This window comes from Panthera uncia (genome assembly GCF_023721935.1).
Source record: "Panthera uncia isolate 11264 chromosome B3 unlocalized genomic scaffold, Puncia_PCG_1.0 HiC_scaffold_1, whole genome shotgun sequence".
Classification (NCBI taxonomy): Eukaryota; Metazoa; Chordata; class Mammalia; order Carnivora; family Felidae; genus Panthera; species Panthera uncia.
In genome coordinates, this window is record NW_026057582.1 from 1500298 (window position 1) to 1521593 (window position 21296).

The 21296-nt window shown below is 49.3% G+C and overlaps 1 protein-coding gene across 4 annotated transcripts in view; it reads right to left on the bottom strand.

The window, feature by feature from the left end:
- Positions 1-21296, bottom strand: part of TDRD9 (tudor domain containing 9) — a 113154-nt gene that overhangs the window by 49215 nt on the left and 42643 nt on the right. For 2 of the 4 annotated variants that reach the window (XM_049612019.1, XM_049612021.1), the window contains exons 9-19: positions 15961-16025; positions 13532-13586; positions 13296-13380; positions 11855-11912; positions 8577-8681; positions 3445-3542; positions 2693-2824; positions 1202-1367; positions 1055-1118; positions 412-475; positions 83-127 (exon numbers count right to left, since the gene is read on the bottom strand). In XM_049612019.1, the coding sequence (XP_049467976.1) occupies positions 83-127; positions 412-475; positions 1055-1118; positions 1202-1367; positions 2693-2824; positions 3445-3542; positions 8577-8681; positions 11855-11912; positions 13296-13380; positions 13532-13586; positions 15961-16025 (937 nt within the window). The remainder of the gene's footprint in view (positions 1-82; positions 128-411; positions 476-1054; positions 1119-1201; positions 1368-2692; positions 2825-3444; positions 3543-8576; positions 8682-11854; positions 11913-13295; positions 13381-13531; positions 13587-15960; positions 16026-21296) is intronic. The other 2 variants (XM_049612020.1, XM_049612022.1) reach the window with 2 other exon arrangements.

Here is a 21296-nt window from a genome sequence, read left to right on the forward strand (position 1 = left end):
GATCAGGCCAAGCAAGAGAAGCCCAGGGGGGTCTCCCTGGATCCTTACACCCAACTATGAACAGAAGAAACAGCTGACCAACCTTTGGGTGCCGAAGCTCTCCTCTCTGTCTGCAAGCCTGCCAAGTCTGAAAACAAATGACCCAGTTTCAAAACACCTTATTAGCTAATTAAAAATTTTCAGAGTCTAATTCCAACACATTTTAACCAGAGAAAACTTACAAATTTTTTCCCAACAACTTCATAACACGTGCCCCCCCCCCCCCACCGCATCTACTTCTTCCAACACGGTTTGTTCAACGTTGGATGCCAACAAGCCTCACAGTGCTTCAGGCAGAGAAAGGGCTGTGGTCCGAACGCACACTAAGGCCCTGCGGCGGCAGCCCCCCTCACCCGATCGGAGAACACTTACTCTAAATGCCTCAACCAGTGCAATGCAGTCGCTCTTGCTGTTGCCGGAGAAATTCACTTTGTTCCTACAGAGAACAAACAGTGTCATCCGATGCCCTTAAAAAGTGGCTTTTAAAAATAGGAAGGCCGGGGCGCCTGGGTGGCTCAGTCGGTTAAGCGGCCGACTTCGGCTCAGGTCATGATCTCGCGGTCCATGAGTTCGAGCCCCGCGTCGGGCTCTGTGCTGACGGCTCAGAGCCTGGAGCCTGTTTCAGATTCTGTGCCTCCCTCCCTCTGACCCTCCCCCGTTCATGCTTTGTCTCTCTCTGTCTCAAAAATAAACGTTAAAATAAATAAATAAATAAATAAATAAATAAATAAATAAAATAAAAATAGGAATGCCAGGGGCATCTGGGTGGATCAGTCTGCTAAGCATCCAACTCTTGACTTCAGCTCAGGTCACAATCTCACCGTATGTGGGATTGAGCCCGTCAGGCTCTACACGGACATTGCAGAGTCTGCTTGGGATTTTCTCTCTCCTCTCTCTCTCTCTCACTCTCTCTCTCTCTCTCTCAAAATAAATACTTAAAAAAACTATATATATATATATATATATATATATATATATATATATATATGCACACACACACACAAACGCTAAATACCTGTATCCATCAAGATGCTGCCTAAAAGGCATTGCAAAAAAGTTCTTCAAGGAAAGCGCTGCGGCTAAAGAGGAAAACAAAGACGAGGTGAGGCTGGTAGAGCGGCAGTCCACGGCCCTCCCAAGACCTCCCTGCGCCCACACTTACCTATAATAAGACACTCATCGAGACATCCAAATACGTGTCCGAGGACTATGAGTTTACCGAGCTGCTGATTAACAGGAAGCTGGGCCAACACTCTTCCTAAGAAGGTCAGTTCACCATCGTGGGGGTTCTCATCCTCTCTCTGCCCACTCACTGCAAGTGCTCCAACCTTTACGAGATAAATTAGTGCTGTTAGCAAGCACAGACTTCTTCAGGTTCTTCTTTCCCAAGAGGCAGGCAGTTTAAACAGGAAATGAAGACCACATCTTGGTAAGACTCTGAAAGACATCTAAGTTGACTTATGAAAAATTGATGCTACCAAAAAAAAGTCGTTTTAATTTGCTTTCTGGAATTTAGAACACATTTTCTTATTTTTTAAAAAGAGCGGCGCTGGGACGTAATGCTCGAGATACTCCCGCCAAAGTCCACTTATGATTCAACAGGTACAGCGCGCACGACATTAAACCGCAGACCTGACTACCACGTCACACACGACATGACGTATTCAACTGTCTGTGGGAGAAAACAAAGGTATCAAAGTGTTTCAAAGCAGAGGCGAAACACCAGAGCGCCCCCAACTTCAAGGGCCAGAAGACCATCCGCAGCCCCAAGAAGCGCACAGGCCAAGGCCCGGGCCACGGGCAGCAAGAGCACGGCGGGCTGGGGGCCAGGAGCCCAAGAATCCAAGGGGGCAGAGCAGTTTCCGGCAAGGGAAGGAGCCGGCTACAACTTCGTGCAGATAGGACTTCGTGCAGATTCGGCCACGGAGCTGGTGGACACCAGCAGGCAGGCATGGTCAGGCGGAGCCGCCCCGAAACCCTGCGCGTCGGCCTACGACAGCGCCCTTTAGACGCTCGTCCCGCACAGCCTGTGGGGAAGAAATACTCACACCCCACTTGGCACTGGCTTTCATTACTTTCACGTCTGCAGAAACCCCTCAGCATCACCACACGCTGCGTCTCCTCCCCTCGTGGCAGCAAAGGCCGGCAGACGGCATGGGGGCTGCGAGGGGCCCGGGGAGGGGAACCCAGCAAAGGCAGGAGCCTCGGCGAGATCACCCACAAAACTGGGGCGAACAACAGGTATGGAGCCGGGTATCGACGACGAGGCATTACAGGTGCTTTTTAAAGCAAATGCTGAGGGGCGACCGGGTGGCTCAGTCGGTTGAGCGGCCGACTTTGGCTCAGGTCATGATCTCGCGGTCCGTGAGTTCAAGCCCCATGTCGGGCTCTGTGCTGACAGCTCAGAGCCTGGAGCCTGTTTCGGATTCTGTGTCTCCCTCTCGCTGACCCTCCCCTGTTCATGCTCTCTCTCTGTCTCAAAAATAAATAAAAACGTTAAAAAAAAAAATTAAAAAAAAATAAATAAATAAAGCAAATGCTGATTGTTCATGACAATCAAAATACTTTAAAGACACCCATGTCACAAAACTTCCAAAATTTACCCAACAAAATCTGAGCTTTCCCAGCACTGACGAACATCACGCAGGCCTACCTCCTTTAGCAGAAGGATGGTTCGTTCAATGTCACCCAGACCAGGTGGAGAAAGGGCCGTTGCCAGCAAAGCTCTCGGTTCACCCATATCCAGCAATTTCACTTTCAATATCGTGCTTCCTAACGGACAACGCTGAAAAGAGCGAAACATTTAGAAACAGAAGAATTAAATAAATTCACCTAACCTACCTACACATGACTAGTACTTCAGAGACAGATGCAGGAGAGAGGAGAAGAGACAAAGAAAGAAAAACAGAAGATGGAGAGAGACAAAGGGTGAGAGAGGAGAAAGAGAAGAGACAGAAAAAAAAGATGTGCAGGCAAGGGAGAGAGACAGGGCAGGAGAGGAGGGGGCAGAGACAGATGGGGAAGGAGGGGGAAAGAAACAGATTGGTGAGGGGGAGGGGGGGGAGGGGGGAGAAAGAAGGAAGAGAAAGAGAAAGACAAGGAAGAAGAGAAGAGAGGACAAAGAGGAAGCCGGCGCTGACCCCACGCTTAAGGGCCATAAAGGGGCTGGAGCCCGCAGGCACAAGGAGCCACTCCTCTCACTACAAATTTAACAAGCATGCGCAGTCCTGGCCGAGCGCGGGGCGCTCAATAAATGGCAAGCCAGCACTGTGATTAAAGACTAGTTTGGTCAGACAGTGATTTTCCTGGAATCAAAATTATAACAGCTAACACTGTATTACCTAGACCATTCAATAAGACTCTATCTATAAAAAGCAAACTTTGGAAATGACCAAAGAGCATTACCAACATCTCGGGGACAACGTGGTCTGGGATGGAGCTGTCCCAGAAATCCCTGTGGATCAGTCTATAGCAGCGTCCTTTAGACACTCTTCCCGCACGGCCTGCGAAGGAGAAACATCCAAACACCGGTTGGCATTAATCACCTTCGCGTTAGCATAAGTACGTACGTAAGAATAACCATTAAATATTAAGAAAAGCCCTTGTTATTTTCTACCAGACCAGGTCGGTAAAGGCTTCAGAATAAGCTGGTGTTCAAAGACCTCTCATGTAGGCAGATTAAGCACTGAAGTTTCCTCTGTGATCGACGGCATACAATGCGATGCGTTATTTCTAAAGAAAACCACGTTGGCCCCAATATGCAACGAAAATCGAGACATTTTAAATACAAGACATTTCCCACAAATGCAAAGCTCACACTAATAAGAACACAAAAAGCATAGCTGGCAGGAGCCGGTGAGGCTCCCCCGGTGACGTGGCTGTGCAATGAGACATGTGTAGGCTGTCACTGTCGCCGTCTGCCTTGGGCTTCTCACCATGGCCATCAGTCCCGATGCCTCCGCAAAGGCCGCCGTCATGACAGCTGCTTCACGTGAAATGAGGGCTCGGAACCAGGCCTGGCCCTCACGGACCACCGTACGAGGACTCTTCTCTCGTGACCGTATTGCTTGTGGAGGACAAACTCCTTTATCCCTAAACATAATAAAATCTCCCACGGAGAAAGAGGGGCGGGGAGGAGAAAGGGTGTCCTTAATAAATACCCAGCTTTAAAAAATGCAGCAGCCCTGGGGCGCCTGGGTGGCTCAGTCGGTAAAGCGTCCAACTCTCGATTTCGGCTCAGGTCATGATCTCATGGTTTGTGAGATTGAGCCCCGCGTCAGGCTCTGCATTGACAGAGAGGAGCCTGCTGGGGATTCTGTCCCTCCCTGTCTCTCTGCCCCTCCCCCGCTCACGTGTGCATGCACACACGCTCTCGCTCTCTCTCTCTCCAAATCAATAAGCAAGCATTTTTAAAAACGGGGCAGCGCAGGGAGGTTGTCTCCTTCCCCACCTGTGGCGTCAGGAAAGACGGAGGGGCGTCTGGACTCCTGCCCCCACCTCCACCTGTCTCCCCTGGGAGGTCCCTTCACCCGCGGGGAGTTGAGTGGAGAGTCCGGACTTCCAGCACTGCCATCATCACCCCCACCCTGCACCTTAACGTGCCAATGACAGGACTCTCTAAGTACAAAACTCCAAGGCAACGACAAAAGACAAAAGTGAAACCGACTCCTAGAACCAACTAGTGAACTCAGCAAAGCCACAGGGTACAAGATCAACACACAAACGTCACACACATCTATACACACGGCAGCAATGAACACATAAAAACCGAAATTAAAAATGCAACGCCATTTCCAATCACCCCGAGTAACATAAAATAGTTCGGATCTGCATGCTGAAAACAATCAAGCTGATTAAAGAAGTAAGTGGAGACACAAACCGTGTTCAGGGACTGAAGACCCAGCATAACAAAGACGTGGATTCTCCACAAACCGTCCTATGGGTTTAATGCAATTCCAATCAAAATCACAAATGAGTTTTTTGTAGACAGGGACAAGTTCATTCTAAACCCTGCCTCCCTGGGAGGGAGAAGCGTGACACTTCCGAAAGTAAAGAAGGCAGCGGGAGGGGCCCAGCAGGGTGCAGGGCAGGGAGAGGTGCACAGCGCCCGTGACACCGCACAAAGGCGCAGAAGCCACTCGCGGGAAATTCAACGGTGCTGGAATGGGACACCCACGGGCAAAGAGATGGACCTCGCCCCTAACCTCACACCTCTCACAGAAGTTCATCCAGATGGGTCACAGCCATAAACGCAGAACACACATCTCCGAAACCGTGAGAAGAAAGCACAGGAGAAACCCCCCCGGGGACACAGGCAGAGGTGAAGCGTTGACACGTGGCCCCCAACACCACCCAAAAGGAAGACCTCAGCCAAGTTAAAAGTTTTCTCTCCAAAAGACCCTCGGAAGAGGACGAAGAGACAACATACAGGACGGACTGGGGGAGGGTGTGCAAACCACACATCCAGCGTCTCCCAAAGGACTAGCATCGAGGTGGCAGGGAGAACTCGACTCACCAGTCACCACGCACACGGTCCAACTCTAAACCGGGCCCGAGACAAAAACGGACACCTCACTGCGGGCACACAGATGGCAGAGAAGCACAGGAAGAGGCGCTCACCTCATCAGCCGTCGGGGACACGTACGTTAAAATCACAAGGAGAGATTATCACACGCCTTCAGAACGGCTACGACGAAAACAGCCGTTAACACCAAACGCTGGCACCGGTGGGGAGAAAATGAACCATACACGCTGCTGGCAGGAGTGGAGCCACTACGCAGCCACCGTGGCAATCGACTGACACAGCTTCTTATAAAACTAACCATATGCTTGCCGTATCACCCAGTATTTGCACTCCTGGGCTCGTATCCCAGAGAAACGAAAACTCACATGCACACAAAACCCGCACGTCAATATTCTTAGTGGCTTTATCGGTAACTGCCAGGAACCAGAGACGCTCAAACGTCCTTCAAGAGGCGAATGGTACGACGGAATCCAGCAGTAAGAACTACTGGGGTGCCTGGGCGGCTCAGTCGGGTGGCCAATTTGGTTTTGGCTCCCGCCATGATCTCAGAGTTTGGGGGTCCGAGCCCCAAGTCAGCCTCTGGGCTGAGAGTGAGGCGTCTGCTTGGGATTCTCTCTCCCTCTCTCTGCCCCTCCCCTGTACATGTGCGTGCACGTGCTCTCTCTCTCATCCTCTCAAAATAAATAGATAAAGGCACCTGGGGGGCTTAGTTGCTTGAGCGACCAACTTTGGCTCTGGTCACCATCTAGCGGCTCTTGAGTTCGAGCCCTGGGCCAGGCTCCGTGCTGACAGCTCAGAGCCTAGAGCCTGCTTCATTCTTTGTCTCCCTCTCTCTGCCCCTCCCCTGCTCGTGCTCTCTCTCTCTCAAAAACAAATAAGCATTTAATGAATAAATAAGAGCTGTGGATACACGCAGCAATTTGGGTAGATCTTAAGGATGCGGTGGTGAGTGAAACGAGCCCATCCCGAAAGTCCCCAGCTGCGCGCTTCCACCCGGATGACATCCTGGAAACGAAGGACAAAACGGGGAAGAACGGCGGCTGGCAGAGAGGCCAGTGCCAGGCAGCTCCTTCCGGGCAGCTGTCCTGTTCTGCGTTCTGATGGCGGTGCTTACACGGGTCTGCACGTGACGTCAGACGGCAGAGACGACACGCACCGGGGCGCGTGTAAAACTGAGCAGTGACGGTCTGTGGTCTACGTGTTGTACCGACACCGACCGCCTGATCCGGACCCTGCACTACGGTTCTGTGAGGTGTCGTTGCCAACAAGCTGGGAGATGCTGGCCTGTGTCTGAGAGACTCCAGGGACGATTTTCCAACTTCTCAAAGAAAGAATGTTTATTACAGAAATCTTGAACATACAGAAAAACAAAGGCTAAGACTCCTATAATCTCAAGACCCAAAGGTTTTTGTGTGTTTATTTCTAGTCATTTTTTTTTCTAAGCATGGGACTTGTTTGGGGGGGTAATTCTGGGTTGGGAGGCTAAGACACAGTAAGATGATTACAGTTTATTATCCTTTCTTTCGCTCAATTTTATAACACGTGACTCAACATACGGTTTTCCCAAAGCGATGAGAAGCTGGCTCCGGCCCTGAGTGACCTACCCACTCGCTCTCACGCCCTCTCTGGGCAGCCGTCTCGGGGGAGGCAGCAGAGCCCCGGGCTAGGGATGTGGACTGCAGCCGGAGCAGCGCCCCCACTGTCCAGGACAGCCTGAGGCCGTCACCCCTTCCCTGCCTCTCCGCTGCACCAGTAAAAAGTGAGGATGTCAACAGCGGACTAGGTCACGGGGTGGCAGGAGGATTAAATGAGTTCACGTTAAGTACTCAGAATCGTGCCCGGCACATAGTAAGCACTCAATAAATGTTGCCTCGACTCTATTTTTGATGGGGTAGCTTTACTGCCCAACAGGTATTTTTGGAATGGCCCTTCGCCCATCCTCCCTAAAAGTTCTCTAATAAAACATAAGTCACGCTCAGTCCATACCAAGAACTCTGTCCCCGGGGGCCAGTCCCCGCAGGTGACAGTAGCAACCTACCTCCGTGCATCACAACCACACCTCCACTGTGATCAAAGCCCTCCAGACCCTGACAAACGCCTCCACACCCTCAACTCCCCAGCAGTACATGTGCCACAGCAAATGCTGAATGAACCTTCTGTGGAACCTGCTTAGGAAAAGCAACCCTAGAAGGATCAGAACTTGGACAGAAGACAGAGGAAGAATTATCAAAAGTTAATTAAAAATTATCAAAACTTTGGGGGCACCTGAGTGGCTCAGTCGGTTGAGCATCTGACTTCAGCTCAGGTCATGATCTCGCGGTTCGTGAGCTCGAGCCCCGCATCAGGCTCTCTGCTGTCGGTGGGGAGCCCACTTCAGATCCTCTGTGCCCCTCTCTCTGCCCCTCCCCCATCTGTGCTCTCTCTCAAAAGTAAAGAAAATATTTTTTAAAAATTATCAAAAATGTATCTGGTTTCCATAACTATTCCCCAAACGCTTTCTAAAATTCACCGCAGGGGTGCCTGGGTGGCTCGGTTAAGCGTCTGACTCTTGGTTTTGGCTCACGTCACAATCTCATGGTTCATGGGTTAGAGCCCCGAGTCAGACTCTGTGCTGACAGCTCAGAGCCTGGAGCCTGCTTCGGATTCTGTGTCTCCTTCTCTCTCTGCCCCTCCCCTGCTCACACTCTGTCTCTCTGTCTCTCAAAAATAAATAAACATAAAAAAAAATAAAGATAAGTTAAAAAAAATAAAATTCACTGCAAAAGACTATAGTGTTGAAATAATCAGATGCCTGTCCGTTATATATAAAGACTGTCACCTAATTCTATGGATGAGAGGAGAATCACAAATTTAAATGCATAGTCTGACGATATGAGACATTGTTGCTTAAAACTTAAAACTGGTTTCAGGAAAGAAAGTATCTGCATAAGAGTAAAAAAACAAAAACCACAATGTTTTAAAACATCTGAATTTGCCACCAATTCATTATTGTGCTGGAACACAAGTGCCTTACCTTTTCTCTGATTACAACTGGTTTTAGAGGCCCAACTCAATCGCAGACTCTGGTAATTCGTATCTTCATCACAAACCAGAGTTCTAGTCAAACAAAAATCTATAACTGTCATTTAAAAAAAGGAATGTAAACACCATGCCAACAAGAAATAACTGTGTAATAATCACAATGCACAGGGATAAAACAGCAAGAAACATGCAGCCTTCAGATCAGTGCACATTACAGAAGACTCTGGAAGAGCACTGGCTACTCCTTACCACCCAGGACAGATAGAGGCTGTGGCCACATTCTTTCTTCTATGGACAAGAGCCTTTGGGCACAAAGAGCATAAGCCCTGTAGACCCGACAAGCCTCAAGAAAAGCCCATCTGGACTGCACGCAAAAGAGGGTCAGAGGGCACAACGTGGGCAGCACAGAAGCAGCCACGATGCCGGGCTGCGGGGACTCATATCCTGGGGGGGAGGAGGCACGCTGCCTAGTCTCTCCGTGCTGCAGTGTCCTCGTCTGTGAAAGCTGGCTGCCGGAAGCCCCTCCAGCTCTCCTCTGGACCGATCGTCCCTGTCCTGACTGTGGTAAGCGGGCACGCTGGCCGGCAGGGTGCCGTCTTCTCTTTGCCCCTCCCCAGCCCTCCCACACCCTCACTGCCACTGCCCTCCTGGAAAACCTCTGCCTCGTTCAGTTCACCACCACCGCCCCTCCGTTATGGCTCCCCGGTCCTCACACCCTCCTCTACTTCTCCCACCCGAATTCTGGTGACTTCCAGGCCCAGGAAACCATGTGGGTGGCATTCAGGCTCCTGGTTCCATGAACCCTCTCCTCCGATCATCCTGTCCCCCACCTTCTAGCAGCCCCACCTGACACAGTGACAGCAAGTGCCTCTCTCCAAACCTGCCTCCAGGCCTACCCAGCAATCCTTAATCCCTGCCGACGGCACCACAAACTGTCCATCTTGTGACCTGTTAGCTATCCCTCCACCCACCTCCTCACCTCCCTCTGTGCCCTCCCATTCTGATCTGCTGGGGTCCCCTCCCCCATAGCCCTGGGAAACGTACTTCCCACCTCCACTGTGCGGCCCCTGGGACCAGGGAAGGACAGACCCATCGGGCCAGCAGGTTGACTGCCCCCCTTCCATCGCTGTCCACTAGGCTCGAGTGGCCCTCGGGGCACCTGGCCCGTCAACCCCCCACCTTTAGGGTCTTCTCCTCGACGCTCTACGGCCCCCCATTCTCAGTCCGCGCTGGCGTCGTGCCTCTAGTTCACCAGGGGAAGCAGGGGTGGCAGAGGGCCCCATGAGCTCCCTCTGCCACCCGTCCTCACACTTGGCCCTTCCCCGGGCACAAGGGTAAGGCGCCCACGCGTACAAGGAGGCCCAGCGCCCGCGTGGTACCCCATCGTATCCCTGCACGGGGACGAGGCCGCAGCCAGCAGGCCCCTCTCTCCCACGGCACCTCTGCACCGTTCCTGTCACCCAGACGCTGGGTCTCCCGTCCATCCGGGAAAGGTGTGCTCTTGGGCCCGGCCACTCTTCGGCAACCCCCCCGTTTCTCTGCTCCCCTTGACAGCAGCGTGTGCTAACTGCACGGTCCCCGATGCCCCTCTCCTCTCCTCCCTCCCTAACCTCCAGCAAAACTGCTCTGGTCAAGGTCACCTATGATATCCACGTTGCTGACCCGATGGCCAAATTTCCAGTCTTCTCCAAACTTGACCAATCATCGGCATGACATGTTATCCACCCCGTCTTCCTCAAAGCCCTGACTCGGTTTCTAGGCCTCTGCTGGCTGTGCCTCTGCAATTCATCACTGCCCCCCTTCCAACACCAGAAACGCCTTCCCCACGTGCCACCACCGCCCGCCGGTCTCCGGGCCTGCACAGCCAAGTGTCCGCGGACGGGCAGCAGGTGCCTCACCGTGCCGCTCCGGCTGCCACAGTCCCACACCAGATCCCCCGGCACACCTACCAGATAGGGCCCTGCGGCCACCATCCCCCTGTAACCCGCCGCCGATTCTTGCCCGCACTAGTCACCCCCTCCTTCCTCACTCAGCCCGCCAAGCCCCCTGCCTCACTGCGGTCTGTCCCCGAATGAGCCTCCAGACGATGTCGTCCCTGCTCTCCAAATCCTGTCTTGCCGGCAAAACCCTAAGCCTTCACACGCCCCGGAAGGCTCTGCGTGACCTGGTACCCCGTTACCTCCTCGACCTCGCCCTCCAACCACGTCCTCCCCGCTCACCTGAGCCAGCTCCCGGCCTCCCCGTTTCCTGCACTCGCTCCACGGACTCTGACCCTCAGCTCCTCCTACGCTCTTCCCCACGCGCCCACCCCGCCCCGGCCGTTCTGCCAACAGCGTCCGCTGTCCTTCCCACGACTCCCTCCTCCACGTCCGCCTCCTGCACGCCCGTCACTTCACCTGCCACGAGCTCCGGTCTTATTCATCGCCTATCACCCACCCCTGAAGGTGTCACGAGAACGCGGACTTTCTCCTGGTGACCATCTCCCCAGCACCCAGCGGTCCCCGGCGTGGAGACCAGACACTGCCACGTTCCACGTGTGCGTGCGTATCTGTCCAGCCGCGCCGTCCCTGCCGCTCCTCAACCCTGAACCGCCTGCTCCCACAGCTCACTCCTCACTCAGTTCAGGTCTTGTCCAGATACTGCGTCCTTGGCCAGGCGTGCCCTCGTCACCCTGAAAGCTCATCTTCCCAAGGACCGTAGCCCTCTGATGTGCTCCCCTACAGGGAGCACTCCGCTCCACCTGAAATGACACGTGTCTCTGCCTGCCGTCTGCCTGTCTCTGCCAGCAGAATGCAATCGCCCCGAGACAGGCCTTCTGCCCATTCGCCACCGCGCTCCCGGCACCCAGAGCAGTGCCTGGCACACGGGGAGCTTTAAACTACGAATTAACGAATTTAGAAAACCCGTGAACAAAGCAATCAAGGACATGCACGCAGAACGCTAAGTCAGGAAGGGCTCCCTGCCGAGCCGACACAGCGTCCCGCTATGCTTCCCCCTTTCCCCGACGCTCCTGCCTCACCCCCCTCCAGCCACAGAACTCCACCTGGGGCAGCCCCAGGCCCCACTGTCCACCAAGGCCCGCGAAGCGCCCCCGGGAGGGGAGGAACTGGTGAACTACGAGTGCAGAGAAGCTGTATGAACCTGCTTTTCTAAATTCTCTCTTGCAACAGCCAAGAGTTGGGGAAGAGGAGGAAGAGCAACCCCTCAAGGGGCAAGCGGGCCTCTAAGTACCGTGCTTTATGTCGGGGAGAAAACAGAGAAGCATCTTACCGTACTTGACGTCTGGAACTGTGATGGAGCTTTCTGCAATGTTGGTGGACAGAATAATCTATCGAACGTAAAAAAAAAAAAAAAAAAACATCTGACGTTCCTGCTATATACTGGAAACACTGGGCAAAATTAAAAAAGAAAAAAAAAACTCAAGCTCAAAAATTATTTAAAAGATTGTTAACGTAGACAATGGACTCAAATTTTTAAATTAACAGTTTTCCTATTTTCTATAAAACACAACTGATCAAGGGTCTGGGAGGAGGCTGGGGGGATCAACGTGGGGACAGGGGGGCCTCAGCAGCCAAACCTGTATACCTCGAGGCTCTGCCCCACACCGGGGTGGGGCCCTGAGCCACCTACTTACCTCCCTGTCCTCAGAGATGCCACGCAGACAAGAATAATGATGCCCACCCACAGGCTCGCCGTGAAGATCACAGGAGTTAACAGATGTAAAGTGCTTCCAACCGCTCCTGGCGCAAAGCACGGGTTCAATCACCAGTACCTACGGACCCGCAGTGCCTAAGTCACAGCGCCCAGGCACTGGACACGTGCTCTGCGCCAGGCACTGTGACACGACCGTAACTCAAGTCCAGATGTACATGGCTATAATTCACCTCCCTAACAGCTCTACGTCCCAACAGAAGTTCAGTCTCACAAAAGCCGTTTGCTAAGACACACTACAGGTGACAGGGACCCAGGCCATCTATCTGTTCAAGTCCACATGCATGACCTTAACTGCTACCACTCTTCCTGGCATAATCACTGGATGCCCACAAAGCCCGGCAACACGGCAGGTGCTTAAAAGCAACAGGCAAGAAGCCAGACAAAGACAGCCGTCCCAGACCTCGGACACAGTGCTTCCGGGGTCCTGGGATTAGCACGGGGCAAAAGGCACGACCAAGCTAACACCCAAAGGAAGGGCTGAGCCTGCACCGTGCAGGGGCCGGCCACCCCTGGAGGTTCCACACATTTGCCAGGAAGCCAGGGGGCTGGGTTGTGCGTCTGAGGTTCCGGACCACCGTCAGCAGCTCTGCAAGGGTTGTGCTAAGACGCTGCCACGGCTCACGCACAACCTGAGGTTAAAGCCGTCCCCCTTCACCGGGACGAAGAATGCGGGTTCCACCCAAGGCCGCGGGGCAGTGCTGCAGACACCACAACCGTCCCACAGTCTGAGAGACGCCAAGAGGTGAGAAGCATCAGAATCCACCAGCAACAACACCCTGAAGCGGAGGAGGTAAAGAATACCAGCGACCGACCGACAAAACGAAAGATGAGAAAGAAGCGACACACGCGGCTCCTCGGGCAAGTACGCGTCCGGGTGAGTCACCGCCAGCTGCGGCGCGCGTCAGGCCAGCTAGCGGAGGTGTCCGCGCTCCGCGACGGCCCAGTCTCGGCAGAAAATGTGCCTGAAGTGCTTGCAAGTCCCCTCCCGGTTTCCTACCTTTCTGTACCCAGGAACTGGACTTAGAAACACGTTATTCTGTTCTTCTAAAGTCACACTTGAATGGAGTGGATAAACCTGTAACCTAGGGAACAGATTAACGAAATATCATGTCCATAAAGAACAGAAGTGAGGACACACAAAAGCGAGCAACTGTTCACTGAGCTGATGGGACTCCTTTAGGGCAGAAACAATAACGGAACAGTAAAGACAGAGCCACATCATTTGAAACATACCTTTTGTGAACCATGTTTGTGAGAAGTTCATGCATGTAGTTTATTTCACCCAGACCTGGAGACGAAAAACAGTGGAGAGAGGAAAAAAGATGTATTTGCTGCTTAAAAAACAACCTTTAAATGAGATGACGTCCTTTTCAAAAAAAGGCCCTACCAATTCATTTTGACTTTGTTATCCTGTTTGCCCAATTACATCTCAATTACAAATAAAAATGCACAATGACACTGACCACCGATAACTCAAAAATTAGAAAAAAAAAAACATTCTTCTGGTGTTTCCCTTCCCACAACAGTGACCGCCCGCAAGTGTGGCCATCCGAATAATTACATTTCTTTTTTATTTCCCACTGATTTTTCCAAACTTTCTATGGTCAACAGGTAACATTTTACAACCAAAAAATATTACTCAAAAAAGTCCTGGTCACACAGATAGGCTAAATTTTTTTCATTAGGTTTAAAAAACGTCTATGGATACATCAAACTTTCATGTGCTCTTGTCCCAACCTGAACTATCAACCCTGTAATGTGCTGAACTGTGTCCTCCGAAGAGGTGCTAAGTCCTAACCGCAGTACCTGAGAACATGGTCCTGTCTGCAAACAGCATTACTGCGGACGTAACGAGCTAAGGTGAGGTCAGACTGGAGTGGACGGGACCTTACTCCAATAGGGCTGGTGTCCCCATAAGACGAAGGGAGAGGGACACACAGAGAGAGCACCACGTTGACAAGGGAGGCAGAGATAGGAAGGACGCAGCCACAAGCCAAGGAACGCCAAGGATGGATGGCCGGTGGCTGCTGGAAGCCGGCAGAGGCAAGGGAGGGTTCTACCGGGAGCCCCAGAGGGAGCAAGGCCCTGCTGACACCTTGATTTCGAACTCCGGGCCTCCAGAGCAGTGAGAGAATAAATTCCCATTGTTTTGAGCCTTACACTTCGTAGCATTGTTACAGCAGTCCTAGAGAACGAATACAGAACGGCTCCCAAAAGATCAATTCACGAAATAAACATCTATCCAACCTGCGTTCACATAAACACGTAACAGAAACAAGACAAAGTAAACTGTAAAATACCGTTCGTAAATATTTGCCGCAGACAATGTTTAACAGTTAGAAGGCATTTATCTCCTTTTTAGGTATTCCTGAGCTAGTACACCGTGGCTCTGCTTTGGCCATACTTCTCCTTCATACGCTACCACACGCACAGCAGTCTTTGATAAATGTTTATTGGGGTAACTGCAACCCCACCCCACTGTCAGCGATGGTTGTTTCCTGGGTACAAAATTAATCCATAGCAACATAAGCAAAACATAACTGAAGCTGCAAACTCAAATGGTGCATCCCAAAATTAAGTAAGCTACTTTGATTCAGGGTTTTTGTTCTCCAAAACTACTAGTACAAAGACTCATGTGCTATCATTACCTTTTAACAACCAAAAATACGTGAATTATCGTCATAATGTGTCACCAAACTATACCACTGTATTTAAAAAATCAAAAACATCATTTTGAAAAAGTACAATTTACCACAAATTAATCTTTCTCAGGTAATTCACAAGGCCGATTTCCCAAATATTGAGATAGGGACACAAGGACTTTTCTGATGACTCTCATGGTGTCACAGCAACAACATCGTCATTAAGCTTTGCGTGTACGATGATGGCCATTACCTCACATTTACAATGATACATGTGAAATGGCAAATTTAACAAAGCCGATTACTTTATTGAAAATTTGGAAGCAGATAAAACTGGCTTTAAAAAATTAAACTCTTAAAAATAAGTTAATTAAATAAAATAAAAATTAAACTCTTGGGACACCTGGGTGGCTAGTCGGTTAAGTGTCAAAATGAACAAGTCTATGCTGATGGGGCAGAGCCTGCTTGAGATTCTCTCTCTCCCTCTCCCTCTGTCCCTCCCCTGCTCATGCTCTCTCCCTCTCAAAGTAAATAAATTAACTTTTAAAAAAAAGGATCAGGGCGCCTGGGTGGCTCAGTCAGTTAAGTGTCTGACTTCAGCTCAGGTCATGGTCTCACAGTTCATGGGTTCTGTGCTGACAGCTCAGAGCCTGGAGCCTGCTTCAGATTCTGTGTCTCCCTGTCTCTCTGTCCCTCCCCTGCTTATGCTCTGTCTCTCTCTGTCTCTCTCTCTCTCAAAAGTAAAGTGTAAAATTTTTTTTTTTTAAAAAAAGAAAGAAAGCCTACAAAAGTTGAAGCACAATTTAAAAAAACTTAAAAAAAATTAAACTCTTCATCATCATTTTAGCAATGCAAAGGTTACGATAAGAGATCAAACTGAAAATCACATGTGCTCATGTTCTCGGGGTCTAAAAAGACTAAACACACAGAGCCAAGTACCATTTTTCACAAAATGGGCTAGACACAAACACAGCCTCCATCAAGGGCATTATAATTCCAGGCCACAAGCATGACACTCACCTGGCAAGAACACCAACACGCTGCTCCGCTCCGCCACAAACTGGGCACCCGACGAGCTCTTGCTCCTGTTACAAATGTGAGTGCACAAACGTTAATCTGGCAAAAGTAGCCACTGCTGGTCTAGAACCCCGACAGCCCCGGCCTCTGATCACGAAAGTCTCATACAGATCATCCAGCATGTTTTCTTGTATGTAAAAAAACACAGAGGTCCTGGGACATGGTCCCACAGTCACTGGGGGTGCCCAAGAGTCTTGATTCCCGTAAAACTCATCTGCCAAACTTTCCCTTGAACTTTAGTTATTGTAATCAAGAATCTCAAAATACAAAACTTTTAAAATAACTACAAGTAAAACTTAAACTCAAACCATCAGCTTGCCTTCCCTCTCCTGTCAAAATATTTCCTCGGTGTGAAATCAGAACTTTGGTTCTCTGCACACTGTGAGCTCTCCTCGTGCAGGCAGACGGGGCAGTAACAAAACAGACAAACAAGGTCCCTGCTCTTTGTGGAGCTCACATTCTAGCAGGAGGGAGAGACCAGAGACAGGCAAGCAAATCATGTGTCTTCAGTTTAGCAGTAAGACACCGTCAGGAACAGATGGGGGCCCAGAGACGCTGTGTTGCAGTCATTAGCTAATCTCCACACCCCTTCTCCTCTGCAGGTACTGGTCCCAGCACAGCCCAGAGTGCTGTTGATCAGCTCTTCCAAGAATTAATAAAGACTAGAGTGAAAACTAGTAAGATATAGTAAAACAACAACAACAAAAATCAACAAACTCAAACCCAGGTCTTTGAAAAGATCAATGAAATGGACAAATCTTGGGGTCCCCCGGGTGACTCAGTCAGTTAAGTGTCTGACTTCGGCTCAGGTCATGATCTTGCAGTTCGTGAGTTCGAGCCCCGCATCGGGCTCTGTGCTGACAGCTCAGAGCCTGGGGCCTGCTTCCGATTCTGTGCCTCCCTCTCTCTCTGCCCCTCCCCTGCTCACATGCTATCTCTCTTTCTCTCTCAAAAATAAATAAACATTTAAAAAAAAATTTATAAAAAAAAAAAAGAAATGGACAAATCTTTAGCTTTTGACCAAGAAAAAAAGAGAGAAGATTCAAAATACTAGAATGAGAAATGAAAGGGGCGCCTGGGTGACTCAGTTGGTTGAGCGTCCAACTCTGGACTTTCGCTCGGTTGTGATCCCACGGTCATGGGTTCAAGCCCTGCATCGGGCTCTGTGCTGACCGTGTGGAGCCTGCTTAGGATTCTGTCTCCCTCTCTTTCTACCCCTCCCCAGTTCACACATGCGCTCTCTCTCTCAAAATAAGTAAACATTTTTTTAAAAATGAAAGAAAGGGCATTACTTTACAGCAATACAGAGGATTACGGAGGAATACGATGGAAAACTGTACACCAACAAAGTAGATACTTGACAGGAGATGGACACATTCCTAAATAGACACAAACTATTAAAACTCACCCAAGGGGAAAAAAAAATGTGAGGGCACCTGGATGGCTCAGTCAGTTAAGCGCTGGATTTCGGCTCAGGTCATGATCTCACGGTTCATGGGTTCGAGCCCCGCGTCAGTGCTGATGGCTCAGAGCCTGGAGCCTGCTTTGGATTCTGTGTCTCCCTCTCTCTCTGCCCCTCCCCAACTCTCACTCTGTCTCCCAGAGCTCTCTCAAAAACAGAGATTAAAAAAATTTTCTTTTGGGGCGCCTGGGTGGCGCAGTCGGTTAAGCGTCCGACTTCAGCCAGGTCACGATCTCGCGGTCCATGAGTTCGAGCCCCACGTCGGGCTCTGGGCTGATGGCTCGGAGCCTGGAGCCTGTTTCCAATTCTGTGTCTCCCTCTCTCTCTGCCCCTCCCCCGTTCATGCTCTGTCTCTCTCTGTCCCAAAAATAAATAAAAAATGTTGAAAAAAAAAAATTAAAAAAAAAAAATTTTTCTTTTAATCTGAATATGCTTATAATAAAGCAATAGACTGAACTGAGAAGTTTAAAATTACTCGTAAAGAAAAGCCCAGACCCAATGCTTCACAGCAGAATTCTACCAAACATTCAAAGAATCGATACCAATTCTTCACAAACTTGCGAAAAACAAAACATTTCCCAACTTATTTAATGAGGCCAGTACCAGACAAAAAATCACAAGAAAACTACAGACAAGACCTCTTGTACCTATGGATGCCAAGAGTCCTCAACAAAATACAAGCAAGCCAAATCCAGCAACATACGGAAAGGACTGTGCACCATGACCAAGTGGGATTTATCCCAGGGATGCAAAGTCGCTTTAATACCTAAAAATCAGTGGGTCCTGAGAAACTTAACAGAAGACCATGGGGGAGGGGAAGGAAAAAAAAAAAAAAAGTTAGAGACGGAGGGAGCCAAACCATAAGAGACTCTTAAAAACTGAGAATAGGGGCGCCTGGGTGGCTTGGTCGGTTGGGCGTCCGACTTCGGCCCAGGTCATGATCTCACGGTCCGTGGGTTCGAGCCCCACGTCAGGCTCTGTGCTGACCGCTCAGAGCCTGGAGCCTGTTTCAGATTCTGTGTCTCCCTCTCTCTCTGCCCCTCCCCTGTTCATGCTCTGTCTCTGTCTCAAAAATAAATACACGTTAAAAAAAAAAATTAAAAAAAAAAAACTCAGAATAAACTGAGGGTTGATGGGAGCATGGGGGGTGGGAGGGAGAGGAGGGTGGGTGATGGGCATGGAGGAGGGCACCTGTTGGGAGGAGCACTGGGTGTTGTATGCAAACCAATCACAATAAATTTCATATTAAAAAAATAAAAATATCTTTAAAAAATACCTAAAAATCAATTAATTTAATACATTATATTAGCAGAAGAAAAACAAATTTCACATCATCACCTCAACAGACCCAGATAAACCATTTAAACAAAATCTAACACTCTTTCACTAAAAGTTTTAAGAAAATAATAAAATAAAATCTAAACACTCAACAAACCAGCAACAGGAGTTTACTCCCTCAACCTGATGAAGGTCATCCACCCACAAGGAGCCCACAGCACACATGATACTTCACGGTCAAAGACGGGGAGGCTTCCCCCGAGATCACAAGACAAGGATACCTGCTCCTCCACTTCCGGTCGGCACTGTGGTGAAGGCGCTAGGGCATCCAGATTGGAAAAGAAGAAATAAAACTATCTCTGTTCATAAATGACATGACCTTGGGTACAGAAAATCCTAAGAAACCCTACCAGAAATGGGGCACCTGGGTGGCTCAGTCAGTTACGTGTCCGACTTCGGCTCAGGTCATGATCTCTCAGCTTGTTAGTTCAAGTCCCGCATCAAGCTCTGTGCTGACAGCTCAGAGCCTGGAGCCTGCTTCGGATTCTGTGTCTCCCTCTCTCTCTGCCCCTCCCCTACTTGTTCTCTCTCTCTCTCTCTCTCTCTCTCTATCTCTCTCTCTCTCTCTCTCTCTCTGTCTCTCAAAAATAAACATTAAAAAAAGTTTAAAAAAATCCTACCAGAACTAATAAATGACCTCAGCAAAGTTGCAGGATAAAAGATCAATACACAAAAATCAATTGTTATTTTGATACATCTGCAATGATCAAAAAATGAAATTAAGAAAATAATTTCATTCACAATAACATCAAAAGGAGTAAAACACAGAAACGTGTTTGACAAGATAAGTGCAAAACTTATACTTTGAAAATTACTAAGCATTGCTGAAAATGATTTTTAAGAATCTATGGGGCGCCTGGGTGGCGCAGTCGGTTAAGCGTCCGACTTCAGCCAGGTCACGATCTCGCGGTCCGTGAGTTCGAGCCCCGCGTCGGGCTCTGGGCTGATGGCTCGGAGCCTGGAGCCTGTTTCCGATTCTGTGTCTCCCTCTCTCTCTGCCCCTCCCCCGTTCATGCTCTGTCTCTCTCTGTCCCAAAAATAAAAATAAAAAATGTAAAAAAAAAAAAAAAAAAAAAAGAATCTAAAGAAATAGGAAAAGATCTCGTACTGGAAGACTGAGTACGGTCATAGTTAAGATGGTAACACTCCCCACATCTCCAGACTCAACCCAATCCTTTTCAGAGTCCTGGCTTCCCTGTAGAAATGGACGGGCTGATTCTAAAGTTCACCTAGGAGTACGAGGGACTTGGAATAGCCAAAACAATCCTGAGTAAGAACGAAGTCAGAAAGACTCCTACTTCTAATTTCAGAATTACTTCAAAACAGTGGTAACCAAGGTGGTGTGGTACTAGCCCAAGGACAGACACAGAGACCAACGGAATAGAATTTAGAGTCCGGAAATAAACCCGTCCATACGTCTATGGCCCACTCATTTTCAAGAAGGTGCCAACACACAACGGGCACAGGAGAGTCTTTGAACCAACAGTGCTGGGACGAGTGGTTAGCACACAAGCCCAAGAATGAAGCTAGACTCTCACCTCACATGTACACAAAACTGAATTCAAAGACCTAAGACCTAAATGAAACGCCAAAACTGTAACGCCCTTAGAGGAAAACAAGGGGTAAATCTTGATGAGCCTGAACCTGGCAATGGATCCTTAGCTACGACACCAAAAGCATGAGCAACAAAAGAAAAACTAGACAAATTAGACTTTACCAAAATTAAAAACTTTTGTGCTTCAAAACCACCAGCAAGAAAGTAAAAAGACAGCCGTCAGGATGCAAGAAAATATTTGCAAACCATGTATCTGGTAAAGGGCTTGTATCTAGAATATACAAAGAATCCTTATGATCAGTAAAAAAACAAAAACAAAAACAAATAATCCAATTAAAATCGGACAAAGGACGTATGCCTCTAAATATACACACGCGCGCCTTTAAAGAGGATATACAAATGGCCAATAAGCTCCTAAAAAAGATGTTCAACATCATCAGTCATCAGCAACGTGGAAGTCAAGACCACAACGTGATACTACATCACACACACCAGGATGGCTGGAATCCGAGGTCAGACATCAACCAGTACTGGAAAGGACGTGGACCCTCACGAGCTGCTGGTGGGAATGTAAAATGATCCAGGTGCTCTGGAAACCAGTCCGGCAGGTCCTCAACTGGTTAAACACAGAGTTACCATATGAGCCGACAATTCCCCTCCTAGGTATATACCCAAGAAAAATGAAAATACACATCCACACAAGTACCTGTACATGAACTTTCACAACAGCATTCTGCACAAAAGCCGAAAGGAGAAAGAGAACCGAAGTCACCATCAATACACAAGTGGATAAATGAAATGTGGTGTATCCTACAACAGAGGACTGACTTCAGTCATAAAAAGGAAGAAAGTCCCAATACACACTACAACACGGACGAGCCGTGAAAACCCACAATAAGTGAAACAGGTCAGTCACCAAAGATC